At 37.9% G+C, this 13942-nt stretch overlaps 1 protein-coding gene across 1 annotated transcript in view; it reads right to left on the reverse strand.

Annotated features, from left to right (window-relative positions):
• Positions 1-13942, reverse strand: part of LOC135201611 (beta-catenin-like protein 1) — a 143867-nt gene that overhangs the window by 45838 nt on the left and 84087 nt on the right. Inside the window, exons 4-8 of the mRNA XM_064230669.1 lie at positions 6371-6542; positions 5882-6038; positions 5188-5411; positions 3987-4135; positions 3363-3537 (exon numbers count right to left, since the gene is read on the reverse strand). Coding sequence (XP_064086739.1) covers positions 3363-3537; positions 3987-4135; positions 5188-5411; positions 5882-6038; positions 6371-6542 — 877 coding nt within the window. The remainder of the gene's footprint in view (positions 1-3362; positions 3538-3986; positions 4136-5187; positions 5412-5881; positions 6039-6370; positions 6543-13942) is intronic.

The raw sequence follows: 13942 nt of genomic DNA on the forward strand, positions 1-13942 counted from the left end.
TCAATCATTTACCTTCATTTTGCAACAAATTGGACGTCTCTAGCACAATATTTCAATTTATGGTGAATTTATGAAAAAAACTTTTTCCTTACGTCCGCACGGTAACTCTTCCGATAAATTTTTTCGTCCGATTGTCGTAATGTTTGCACCATTTTAAATTAGCCGTTACATAAAGTTTTATATATGGAAATGTGTGCAATTTCATGCACAATACAACTAAAAACAACCCATGGTTGTAGCTTTTATCAGTTTTGAAATAACGATGTGCCAAAATTTCAACCTTCGGTCAACTTTGACTCTACCGAAATGGTCGAAAAACGCAATTGTAAGCTAAAACTCTTATATTCTAGTAATATTCAATCATTTACCTTCATTTTGCAACAAATTTGAAGCCTCTAGCACAATATTTCAATTTATGGTGAATTTATGAAAAAAGAAAAAAAAATTTCCTTGTGTCCGCGCGGTAACTCTTCCGAAAAAAATCAAATTTTTTCATGTGATTGTCGTAATGTTTGCACCATTTTAAATCAGCTGTTACATAAAGTTTTATATATGAAAATGTGCGCAATTTCATGTAGAATACAAAAAAAAATTATTGAAGGTTGTAGCTTTTCTCATTTTCGAAATATTTGCATATAAATCACGATAAATAGGAAAAAAACATGTTCGGTCAACTTTGACCCTACCGAAATAGTCGAAAAACGCAATTGTAAGCTAAAACTCTTACAGTGTAGTAATATTCAGTCATTTATCTTCCTTTTGAAACAAATTCGAAGTCTCTAGCACAATATTTAGATTTATGGTGAATTTTTAAAAAAAACTTTCCTTCCCTCCACCACAAATCTCCGAAATGCGTACATCGCATTCTCGTAATATTTGCTCCATTTCATATTAGGCGTTTCATAGAGTTTTATATATGAAAATATGTGCAATTTCATGTAGAATACAACAAAAAATAATTGAAGGTTGTAGCTTTTCTCATTTTTGAAATATTTGCATATAAAATAAAATATATATAAAAAAATTCAACATTCGGTCAACTTTAACTCATCCAAAATGATCAAAAACTGCAATTGTAAGCTAAATATCTTACAGTATAGTAATATTCAATCATTTATCTTCATTTTGAAACAAATTGGAAGTCTCTAGAACAATATTTAGATTTATGGTGAATTTTTGAAAAAAAAAATTTTACGTCCGCGAGTTACGAATTCATGCATCATTTTGTGACAATATTTTCTCTGTGTTGCTTTGATCGTTTTACAATGTGTTATATACCAAAATTATCGCAATTTAGTGTACAATACAACGAAAAAAAAAATTAACTCTTTAGCTTTAACCGTTTTGCTCACAGCGCGATTTGAATACAATTGTATATGAAATTTTGTTTTCGCGCTATCATATATCGCATTATTCATATATGATAATGATATTTTTTCATTTTTGATGGTTGCATACAAATCTTCAGGCAATGACAAAAAAAGGAGCCAAAAATGAACTCTTTAATCTTGAAAACTAAGCACGCTGTGATTTTTTGAAAAAAATATTTTTTCCGCTTTGGCGCTCACTCCGAGACCCCCTCGGCATACGGGAGACGATTTTTATTATACCCCTTCGGCGTAAGAGGGTTAAGTCATTTTGCACTAGTTATGTGAAATTTTAATTCGAATTGTCATACCATTCAGATTAATCTTCTATGAACTAATTTGTTTAGCTAACCCAAGCCACTGTTTTATATATGGCTTTTGGTCAATTTAAACTACAAATAGAGGGTTCCTGTTCAACCAACTCTAGGTCACTTTTTATTATATCCTTTTTTAAAACTTTCAAGGATATAAACCATATAGGAAAGTGTCCTTATTTAAACTAGTTTTCTGTTTTCTTTGACAGAGACCATCCTTACCTGATATCTGGCCATTGCAGTTTAAGGCTACTGGTTGGACAGTCCCTTAGAAAGATGGTTCCTATTCAATCTGGTTAAGCTACATCCTGTTCTGGCTTTTTATCACTTTTAAAAGCATAGGCAGCATAAGAGCTCCACTACTGCGTAGCCTTACCATTAGGCTACCGTGTCAGTATCAGCCCTAGTTGTAAGGCTATTTGGGCTAAACTACCCATTAGTAAACCAACAAAAGGATGTTTCACAAATTCTTCTCTCTTAGCCTAGTACAGCGTACATATTACCTAATCCAGATTATTCTAGCCCATTCATAATGTAAAGGCTATAAAAAAAAAGCAGCTACTTGGTCTACTATATTAATCAGTAAATTACAAATCCCGCCCCCCTTAAACCCCGCCGTTACAGGCAGTCCCCGGGTTACGACGGGTTCGGCTTACGACGTTCCGAGGTTAAGGCGCTTGTCAATTATATTCATCAGAAATTATTTCCAGGGTTACGACGCCTACAACGCTCATCTAGCAGAAGAAATATGACACCAAAAATGCAAAATAATCAATATTTGAAGGTTTTTTGATGAAAAATGCAATAAGAATGCAGTTTACATGGTTTTCAATGCACCCAAAGCAATAAAAGTAAGGTTTTCTTAGGATTTTTGAAGATGTTCCGGCTTACGACGATTTTCGGCTTACAGCGCGTCTCAAGAACTGAACCCCCATCATAACCCGGGGACTGCCTGTATTGGCAATCCAGTTTCATGGCACTTGACTAGCACCGAAAATTGGCAACTTCCAGTTATCAGCGCCAACAATAGAGTATTGGTGCTGATACTTACCTAACCGAGGTACCATCACATAATCAGTTACTGGCGCCGATAAGCACCAAAAATCACCGATTTTCAGTTATCGATGATTTTCGCTAGTTATCAAGCTGTCAGAACGGAACTGGCATCGATAAGTTATTGTCTAATCCTGATTAATTAATTCACCTTTAGGGTGAATTAATTAATCAAGTGTAATCTGTAGCCTTCAAGATAGCCTACTAGCTCAGCATACATAACAGCAAAACACTAAGTTGATTGATACAATAATAAAACATATTTCTGAAAGTGACAACAAACAGAAAGTACTGAAAGTAGGCCAAATCATAACCTATCATACATGATCCTTCTCAGGGCCCTGGAAACAGAAAGTATCCCTCGCTATGTAATATAACAATACTCTATAAAAATTAACAGTTTATAAACTGTAATTTGGTAATTAATTTCTCACACTTATCCAAACTAGTCCAGATACACTAAATGAATGCTAAGGCAAGTCTACTGGGCAGCCAGGAACAGAGCTGGCTGCTGTCCACATCTGTTTATTTACATAGTATCTTTAGTATATCAAGCTTTGCACTGAAATAATATGAAACCACTACTGCACATGCAACTTATAATTTTCTTCATTAAGATAAACGTCACCTGGTCTTTGGTAAGGCCCTTCTTGCCATGCTTGCTTGGAGTCTTCATAAAAAGTGGAAATATGGTTCTCAAGCCTAAAATCTCTACGAATTTATTACAGTTATCAGCACCATCGATGCCAGTCAAAGCATGATCAAGAACTCTGAGGGCGCCATTACGAGACAATTTCTTCTCCCTGAAAGATCATACAGTGTTGTATTACAAGGATGTTAATACATAGTTTCTGGTTAAACTATCTGATAATAATTCATAACTTGACAGCTTCAAGTGATATCCATATAGCAAGAAAAAAATGAATAATTTTTTTCATTACAACAAGCTTAATCTAAGAATGTGTTACTTGGATGGGAGCAATAATACATGTGTAAAATATTAAAACAAGAGGCTTGTTCAAAGTAAAGACACTGTAAAGACTTATCTTTAATTTTGCTATTAATACTGTCACATTCCTCTGATGTGCCTCCTTCCCTAACAAATCCTTTTAAATGAAATGAGAATGCATATATCAGCTAGATTAGGAATTAAAAGTAAATGTAACGTTTTTATTTATCGACACAAGAACAACGAGTAAAATCAAGATTACAATTTACATGTTGAAGAAAAAAAGAATACAAGCTAATTTACCTGAGCATTAAATTCATTAGTTGAAGACCTTCACCACGTAGAAAGAGTTCGCGATTATCTGTCAGCATCAAACATGCACATAGAGTGTCAAAAAGGTTCTCCATCATCTCAAGTTCTTCACTGGTTGGTGGATCGTGACGTTTATACACCTGAGAAAAAGTAACTATGAGTGTGAATTACATTCTGGACAGACAAAATTACAGGTGTCATCAAAAAACATTCTTCCAATGCCTCTGAAGAGAAAATCTGTTACTTAAATCAAATATACAGTAATAATGAAAACACCCTTATGATTGTTATGAAGATGTGCATCAGCTAACATCCACATTGCTCCATTGCCTCATAAGGACAAGGATCTGATAACAAACTGAAGTAATGTAAAATGTATGAAGAACTGGATAATATCTCAGCAACTGGGTAATTTACAACATTATCCTATCACTTTTAGGTTCAGTTTCCCTATTACTTTACCACCATTGCTTCCTATGTAACTCTACATCGTCCTAATCAATCATGACAACAAAGCATAAAAAAAAAAAAAATTAACAAGAAAAAAAATACATCTACAACACAGTAAAGAAAAAAATATTTTTATTGTAGGAAAACTGACAAGAATAATAACCCTATACACTTACTAGGTCCAAATCTAAAGCTAATCCATGACAAATTAACCCTTACGTTTAATTTCAAACTCAGACTTTATGCTACAGCTCAAATGTCTTTAACTACATAATGTACAAATAAATGTTTTTCAAAAGGCCATGTTTTTGGTTGGGCTGGATGAATAATTTATAGATACAAATAATTAATCATGTTTTTGATTGGGCTGGAAGAATAATTTATAGATACAAATAATTAATGCCATAATTAAGGAGTGTCCAGATAAGATGGGGTACTCAGCGAGTTAGCATGCATAATTATTCATATACTCAACATCATTTGTATTTGCTATACAAAAATACAAGGGCACTGGTAGGAAAATTAACTAAATACTCCATGGCATTCATATACTGCAAAAACAGTAGGATGTTACTTCATTTACAATACACTTCTGCATATCAATAAAGAAAGGGATTAAAAATCTTATATCCATTTCCAGATTTTCAATATAGTAGCTAACTGATACAGAACATGAAAAACAAACCAAAATCATTAATGCCTTGGTACAGATAATTACAATATCATATTGATATTAACTCACAGCTAACTGCTGAAGAAGGACATCAATGCCATCCATCTCTCCAAGAAGGCGACGATTTTCTTCATGGCCCTGAATGCAGATAGCAAGAATTTCTGATGCATATAGTTTGTTTGCATCAAATGCCAATTTAGCTCTCAATCGTTTCAATAACCATGCTAGCAGACCTCCAGGTCCAGCTTCTGCACAGACCTCTGGAGAGACTTCAGCCAGATTCTCAAAAATACCTAAAAAAACAAATCCATGCATAAAACCAAAGCAACTTTAGCTACTGAGGTCAAACTAACTCTTTGAAATATTAGGCAGCCTGCAGCATAACAAGAAGGCTTGACCAAAATCTCATCTACTCCCGTTCAAACAACTGCCCTCCATGTTAATTACTATTCATAATCAGCTTTTGATATGGCTGCCATGCAATGAGACCTTGGTATTGATATTTTTCAGTTTACAGCAAAGCATGAAGTAAAAATCTGTGAATATGATTTTGATGCAGTAATTCATAACAGCTAACTAGCAATGTTTATACATCCTCAACTGAATGATCAACTCCACATTTACTATTGTCAATAATTATACTACAAAACAATAACTGATTAACATGAAGAGTAGGACTTCACTACAACACATATTTTCCTAAGACCAACTGCAATAAACTTAAATTTTTATTTATGTCACTCAGAAGTTCATAGAGAGTTACCAAGACTGTTGTGAACACCGTCTGTTTCAAGTTTCTGGGTCTCATCAAGTCGTTGGAGGTTGTGAACAAGAATGGTTACGACCTGGCCTTCAATCAAGGCTCCCACTAAAGATTCAGCGCCTTCTACTTCCTGCAGCTCTTCAACTTCAGTCATTTCCTGAAGTTATGATAGGAACTAAATAAAAAGCAGCACTGGATGCAATTTAATCCAGGGAGAAAGAACAGACAATTATGATGACATGGCACATTTTCTGCAGTCCTCCAAAATATGCTAAAGCTCAATATCCAAAGAAAGTTTTCTGTACAGTATTTACAAAATCATTACAAATTAAAATTATATATCACAATTGGAAAAAATATTGCAAATACTATAGTAAATAAGCAATAACTTTGTAGCAAATTAACATGTCTAAAATTAAAGAGAGGTTTTTACCAATGAATATCACAAATTATGTTATAGATAAGCTTAAAAGGCTCTGAGCCTCTTACCTGCAACAGGTCAACAGTTGCTATAGCAATGTCTGTGTTGTCATGACTCAGTAAGGAAAGTAAGCTCTTCACAGTTCCAAGTTCTACTAACACTGGATATAGCTCTGGGGCAGTTGCCACAACATGCAACTCTTCTACAGCTTCATTTAAATCAATTTCTGATTCCATAAACCTAAAAATATAAAAAATTGATTAAGTTATTTGTATTTTTCCTACTATACAAACCTTATGCTATAAACATATAATTTAGCTTGTGAACACAAGCTGCAATGTCCATTTAACTGTCAAAGTCATTAACTACTATCAACAGGTAGGGGAAGAACTGCCCACTTGTCGGTATGCACTCCACTTTGACATCTGGCCCAGGTGCCAGAGTGAGGAGTAGCTACGGTGGGCCATTGATGTAAAGAATTCAGCTTTGTATGTTAAGAAAAATACAAATTACTTGAAAAAATTTGCTATTTGTTCCTTTACAAATACAAATCTTTGTTATCCAGTGGTGGGAGGAATTTGAGTACTCCCACAACCAACTGGTTAGTTCTACCCACCTGGGAGGTACTTCCCTGGTCTGAAGGAGCAAAGGAAGGTATCCAACACCTCTTGCTTGTTGAACATATGGGATGTTGCAACAGCTAAACTTCTGGGCATGAAGTAACACGTTAACTTTCATTGGCTGGTGAAGGGTAAAAGAACCAGTGTGTTGGAGAAAATAAAATATGCCTGGCCATCTCTCTCCTAGTCTCGAGAGAGAGAGATGGGGGGGGGGGGGCATGCAATTAAACAATATACTAAAAGATAATGGACAGAATGCCCTGTCAAGTAACTCACCAGCATACCTTGTCTGTCCAGCACATAGTACTGGCTTTGCAACCTGACTCAGCCCTAAGCGAGAGACAGAAGACAAAAAAGGCCAGTCACTCACTAACTCCCTCACTCACTGAATACCTTGGACAAGATGCTATTTGGGCAGCCACCAAGGGACCCAAGGACAACTTGACCAAGGACTTGTGGGAAACATTTGAAGATTAACACTCATGGAATGGACCAATCCCGTCCTCCTCACCAAATGAGGCATATGCTCACTTCATCTTCTCAGGAAGCTAAAATAATGACTGATTTATGGAATATATAGACTTATGCCAAAGGCCAAGCACTGGAATGGGAAACTGAGAGTACAAGGTGTTTAAAGGTGTAACAAAAAGAAAAGCTCGCAGTTGTACTAAGAAACAACTGTTAGCAGAGGAAGCGTTAGTAAGGGTAGATAAGGTTCCCAAGGAAACCGTTATCTACCCAAAAGAGCAAGCTCAGTCCGCCTGGGTCTGGACTTTAAATGACTTGACTTCACTGTTGTTCCCGGGAGACCAAGATTGCTGGGTTGATGCACCAGCTACATTCACAGTAGGGAAATTGAATTCGGACTGTGCCACCACACAGTTTAGTGAACGACTCCCCAGACTTTCGGACTCTCTGATTAAGACAGAGTACGAAGCAAGAACCAGGCTGAGTAGATCCATCAACTCAGCTACGATGGCGGAGATGACTTCATTAGTCTACGCCGAGGAGCCACTGTTTAAGATCTTAACAGTCTTTGCTTCACACACTCTAGAGTGATGCATATGATTTTGCAGTGGCCCGACGCAATTGCCGGAAACATGTCCTAGCTGAGGCCTCCATTAGGCACGAGCCTAACAGATTAATTAAGGCCTCAATCTGGGAAGTGGACTTATTCCCGGAGGACATGGTAAATAGCGTCCTCGGGGAAGCAGCAAAAGTTAACCAAAGCCTCAGAGTCCGGTGGGGTCTAATTCCTAAACGAAAATACGAGCCCACCGGAACACAATGAAGAGGCAGGAAAAGACCAAGGAAGTTTCAGTCCTTCCAAGGTCCACAAACTCAAACTGTGGTACAGGCAATGCCAGTATCCCAGATGAGTCAGCCTTCCACCTCAAAGACTCAGCCCCAACAACAATATGTGTGGGTAAGCCAGCCACCTCAACAACCAGTAACCACTACTTCGTTTACTGCATCTCCAGCGTATAACCCTTCCTTTGAAACACGGGGTGTTTCACGGGTACAATAGGCATGCAAGAGGTAGTAGAGCTAGGGGAGCCTTCCGGCATAGAGGCAGCGGAAGAGCTTCCGGGAGAGGTAGAGGATTCCGAGGGAGCCGTGGAAGCAGACCTTCTGCAAACCAGTGAGACTCCCCAGGTAGGAGGTTTGAATTTTAGCCTAGCCTAACCCCTTTATTTCTTTATCACAAATGAATAATCTACCCACCTGTACGCTTTCTCCAACTCCAGTACACTCCAGAAATCACCTTAGAACAACAGCACCACAAGACTTACGACCCAAAAAACAACTCCTACCAGACAGAGAGCTCTCCCATACCAACCACACATCACCAACACATGCTTTCTACCCCACCGTGTTATTGTTTACATCCTGCTGACGCCGCCGCCATCTTGTCTATGACGTCACAGCCTATGACGTCACAACACAACTTAAATACATCAACAGACACCTTCTAGAGTCTACCACATGCTGTCCATATATAGGACACCCACCATATTTCAACAATGCATAAAATACCCATAACAATTATACAATATATAATCACACTTATCTATACCCATAACAATTATACAATATATAATCACACTTATCTATACCCATAACAATTATACAATATATAATCACACTTATCTCTTTCTCCCTCCCCTCCGACTGTTTCCTAACCTAGTATTCCCCTCTTAATTTCCTTCGTCCTCCAACTCTTTACCCTCTACATAATTTCTAATACATTCCCCTGAAACTCCTGCTTTAGTTAATACATCAGCCACTTGCTCCTTTCCTTTTATCCATCTCACCTCCTTTATTTCCCCGGATTCAATGGTTTCCCTTATTGCAGCAATATCTATTTTTAATCTCTTGCTACTTACACCAGTGCTCGATTTGATGGCGGTCATTAGTGTTTTACTATCAGTGTTAACCAAGGCTTCTAAATTTCTCCCTCCTACTACCTCTTCCCACAAATGCTTGAAATATATCAATCCTTCTACAGCTTCCCCAACACTCAGGGCTTCAGCCTCAATGGTGGATTTTGCCACTCTCCTGGATTTCCTAGACTTCCACCATATGGGACTTCTCCTCTTCCCATCTGTCAAGGAAATAATATATCCCAGTTGAGTATGGCCATCTTCTATGTTTCCAAATGAAGCATCTGCATAGGCTTCCCAATAAACCCTTTCTTCTTTCATCTCACTTATTGTAACTTTGCCCATCATGCTCTTAGTTTTTCTCACAATTTTAATAAGTTTCTTCATATCCTGAGTTGTTCCTTCTTTAAATGCTTTACTTAATTCGCTAATATCATATCATATTTCTGGCATCGTGTGTAGTGATACCCAATTCAGCTGTCCTACCACTGATCTATACTCTGTTAACTCCTTTTGTTCTAGCACTCTATTACCCGTATATCTTCTAGCCTCTGGTTCTCTTATGGAATTTATATACTGCCACTGATTAAGGGAAAATCTATTCTCCTTCTGCTCTATTACTACTCCTATATACTTGAACCTTTTACTCTCTTGTTCTCCTACTTGCAATTTCCCTTTTCAATCTCCCAATCGTTTCCTTTAAGAATCCTTCAGTTCCTCCATAGCAAAAATCATCTACGTGTGTACACAAAATGCCTTCCAATTTACTGTCCTTTTTCCAAAAGAATATATTAGGTTCTAGTCTACTTCTCTCACCTTGAAGCTCCTTCACTACTTTCACCACTTTACAATACCATGCTTTTGCTGCATCCTTGAGCCCATAGACGGTTTTCTTCAACTTCCATAATCCCCTCCAACCATCTTCCCTTGGTGGCTTCAAGTACACTTCTCTTTGTATCTCGTCACCTTGTAAATATGCAGTTTTGTGACATCCCAATGTATAACAATTCCAATTTTTCACCTTTATTATGGTTAGACAGAATTTTAAAATTTCAGCATTGCATGTGGGAGCATCCTTTTCCCACTCTGCCATTTCTTCTTCAAACCCTCTAGCTACCAATCTTGCTTTACATATCCTTTCCCCCCCTTTTATCTTTTCAGTTACTATCCATCTTGTAGATATAGCTTTTTGTCCAACATCATTTACCTCCTCATATACCTGGTTATCTCTCCAACTTTGAAGTTCTTTTTCTTTAGCTTCAATTATGCTTCTATTTTCAAACCCCAGCAACACCTCCTCTTCATCTTCAATTTTTTCTACCTGACTATAATCCCTCAAGTTAACCCACCCTTTGTCACCTGACTGTGAGTCTCGTACACTGTACGAATCAGCCCATGCTTGGCTTGATCTTTTTCCTGCAAGACCTAAAATAGTCCATTCTTCTACTTGTCCTGTATCATTGTTTATAGCTCTAACTCTATTTCTCTTTTTGAATTTTGGTATCTCTTCCATTAACTCGCCTTCTATTGACCCACTTTGCCCGTTATCTTCCACTGTTTCCTCTATCACCTCTCTTTCTATAGTCTCTTCTGTGTCTGCATTCCTTCTCTCACCTATTATCTCCTCTCCTTCTAGCCAATCTACTTTCCCTTCATTTGGGCCATCTGATCTACCTTTCACCCCATGGGATTTATCTATTCTAGCCGATATCTCTTCTGTATCTGGTGATCGTCGTTGAATCCTTGTCACATGTATCCAAGCTACTTCTCTTAAAGAATCCCCATGTTTGACTATTATTGTTTTCCCCGATACTCCCACTACCTGAGCAAGTCCTCTCCATTCATTTTCATTTTCCCTCTTATAGAATACCTCATCTCCTACCACTGCTTCTTCAAATTAATGTTCTCTGATGTTTTTGTTTAGCGCTATTCTTATTTCATCACAAGACTCATTTTTTATAAATGCTTCTCTGGCCTTGTGCATTGCATTCAGTGTGTCCGTTACCATACCCTCTTCCATCCCTTTTTCTCTGCTTGCAGGACTTGAACTTTCTTCTCCCATTAGGTTAGGCAGTGAAGGGTTTTTTCCAAATACTAATTGGTTGGGAGAGAAACCTCCATTATTCATTAAACAGTTCCTAGCACTCACTACCCATTTCAAAGCTATGGACCAATCTACTTCCTCTTCCTCCATCATCTTCCTTACACTTCCCTTGATCATGCCTACGGTCTTTTCACATAATCCGTTGCTCCACGGAGATTCTGATGCTGTGGCTAATACTTTAATATTCCATTTTTCTGCCATCCTCCTTACTTTTTCATTTTGAAATTCTCCCCCATTATCTGACAATATTTTGGAGGGCACTCCAAATATAGCAAACCAGCACTCAAAAAGTATCTTTATTATAGTTTCTGGTTTCTTATCTTTTATCCAACAGGCCTGACGATATCTCGTTGCCATATCCACTATTACCAAGAACTTTCTCTCTTCTATCTCTCCCACATCCATCGCTACGACTTCATTAAACGTATTACTCCAAGAAAAGCCTACTACTGGTTTGGCGGGGTTTCTTTTGTATCTTTTACAAACCTCACAATTTTTAATCAGTTCCGTTAGTAACTTTCTTATTTCCTCTTTTTCTTTTTCGATTAACCCATTACTCCATTGTGCTTCCTCTGTTAGCTTCCATATTTTATCTCCACTTCCATGACCAAACTGTAAATGTAATTTCTTCATTGTGTTCTTAATTTCCCTCGGATTCTTTCCCTTCCAACCCTCCAGTAATAATTCTTCTACCTTCCTCCTCCTTATAGGTACTCTTAAATGACCCTGTTCGTCTTCTCTTAACTCTACTTTCATTCCCCCTAATACTTCTACTATGACACAATTTTCTTTCAAATTTAGGGTCATACCCATTTTACTCATGGTTTGCTTACCTATCAGCCAGGGTATATCACCTTGCAGAATTTCCGTCTTCAAATAAAACTTTCTGTTTTTTAGTATCACAGGTATTTCTATTATTCCTCTGGACTTATAAGATGTCTCACCAAAATTAAACACTTTATTAGACTCTGTCCTAGTGTCCCTCATTCTCCTCAACTCTTCCTGACTCAAATCCATGACAATACGGGCTAGTCACAATTCCCCGCAAACTGTTGATTTACACCCTGTGTCCAAAATTGCATCAACCACCTCCCACGATGCTTCCACTATTTTATTAACTTCTCCTACATAAACCTCTTCTTCTTCTGTCCCAGTTTCTGTTTTCAGCTTATTTTCTTCTAGTCTTGTTTCAGTTTTCTTCCTATTATGAAAATTCTGAGGACAATCCCTAGCCCAATGCCATTCTGAGCTGCATATTGCAAATACTGTTACCTTCCCCTCTTTGTTTATAGGATTTCTACCACCCCTTCCTCGGTTCCATCTTCCCCGATATCTTTGGTTTTCCCTCCCTCTTCCAGAACTGGCATTGCCTTCTGACGACCCCCACCATTCCCGTTCCTCTTTAGTCCCTAATCCCTCAAATAGTCTTTTCATTGTTTGCGACACTGTTCCGTACTCTAGCTTTTCTTGCCCACAAGCCGATAATACCATTTGTTTTTTATTTTCCGTGAGATTTGCTTGCTCTATTACATGATACCCCTTGACTTCGCCTTCAAGCGCGCCTTTCCCCATTGCTCTTTCACACTCAGATGCTGCCTTCTCGTATCTAATTAAATAGTCCGCCATATTTTCACTAGATTCTCTTCTTATTAGAAAGAATCTTTTTATTCTACCGTAATTCTCCATTACCGAGTCTTTTAGATAGGCTTTATCTAGTTTCTCTAGGATCAACTTTGGACCCTCTGTACCAGTAAGTTTATCTTTATCTAATGCTTCCACTAGCTCTCGGGCTTTCCCTTTTAAGCTCATTCTCATTTCTATCGCCGGGTATTTTGTATCTTCTCCATACAACAATAGCCAATCTTCGGCTTGACCTTTCCATTCTTTGTATTCTTCTTGTATCCCGCTAAACCTAGGACATTCCCTTCTCCATCTAGTAGTCTCCCTTTGTTCACTGTCGGATCCAGGCATCTTTGATCAACCACGCTCTGCTACCAGTTTGAATTTTAGCCTAGCCTAACCCCTTTATTTCTTTATCACAAATGAATAATCTACCCACCTGTACGCTTTCTCCAACTCCAGTACACTCCAGAAATCACCTTAGAACAACAGCACCACAAGACTTACAACCCAAAAAACAACTCCTACCAGACAGAGAGCTCTCCCATACCAACCACACACCACCAACATGTGCTTTCTACTCCACCGTGTTATTGTTTACATCCTGCCGACGCCGCCGCCATCTTGTCTATGACGTCACAGCCTATGACGTCACAACACAACTTAAATACATCAACAGACACCTTCTGGAATCTACCATATGCTGTCCATATATAGGACACCCACCATATTTCAACAATGCATAAAATACCCATAACAATTATACAATATATAATCACACTTATCTATACCCATAACAATTATACAATATATAATCAGGAGGAAGGCTGTACCTCTTCCGGAGCCGTTGGATTTTCAGCAAATGGGCATACAGCATAATAACGAAGGGTCTGGGGTGGAGTTGGATAAAAG

Source organism: Macrobrachium nipponense, chromosome 23, assembly GCF_015104395.2.
Source record: "Macrobrachium nipponense isolate FS-2020 chromosome 23, ASM1510439v2, whole genome shotgun sequence".
NCBI lineage: Eukaryota > Metazoa > Arthropoda > Malacostraca > Decapoda > Palaemonidae > Macrobrachium > Macrobrachium nipponense.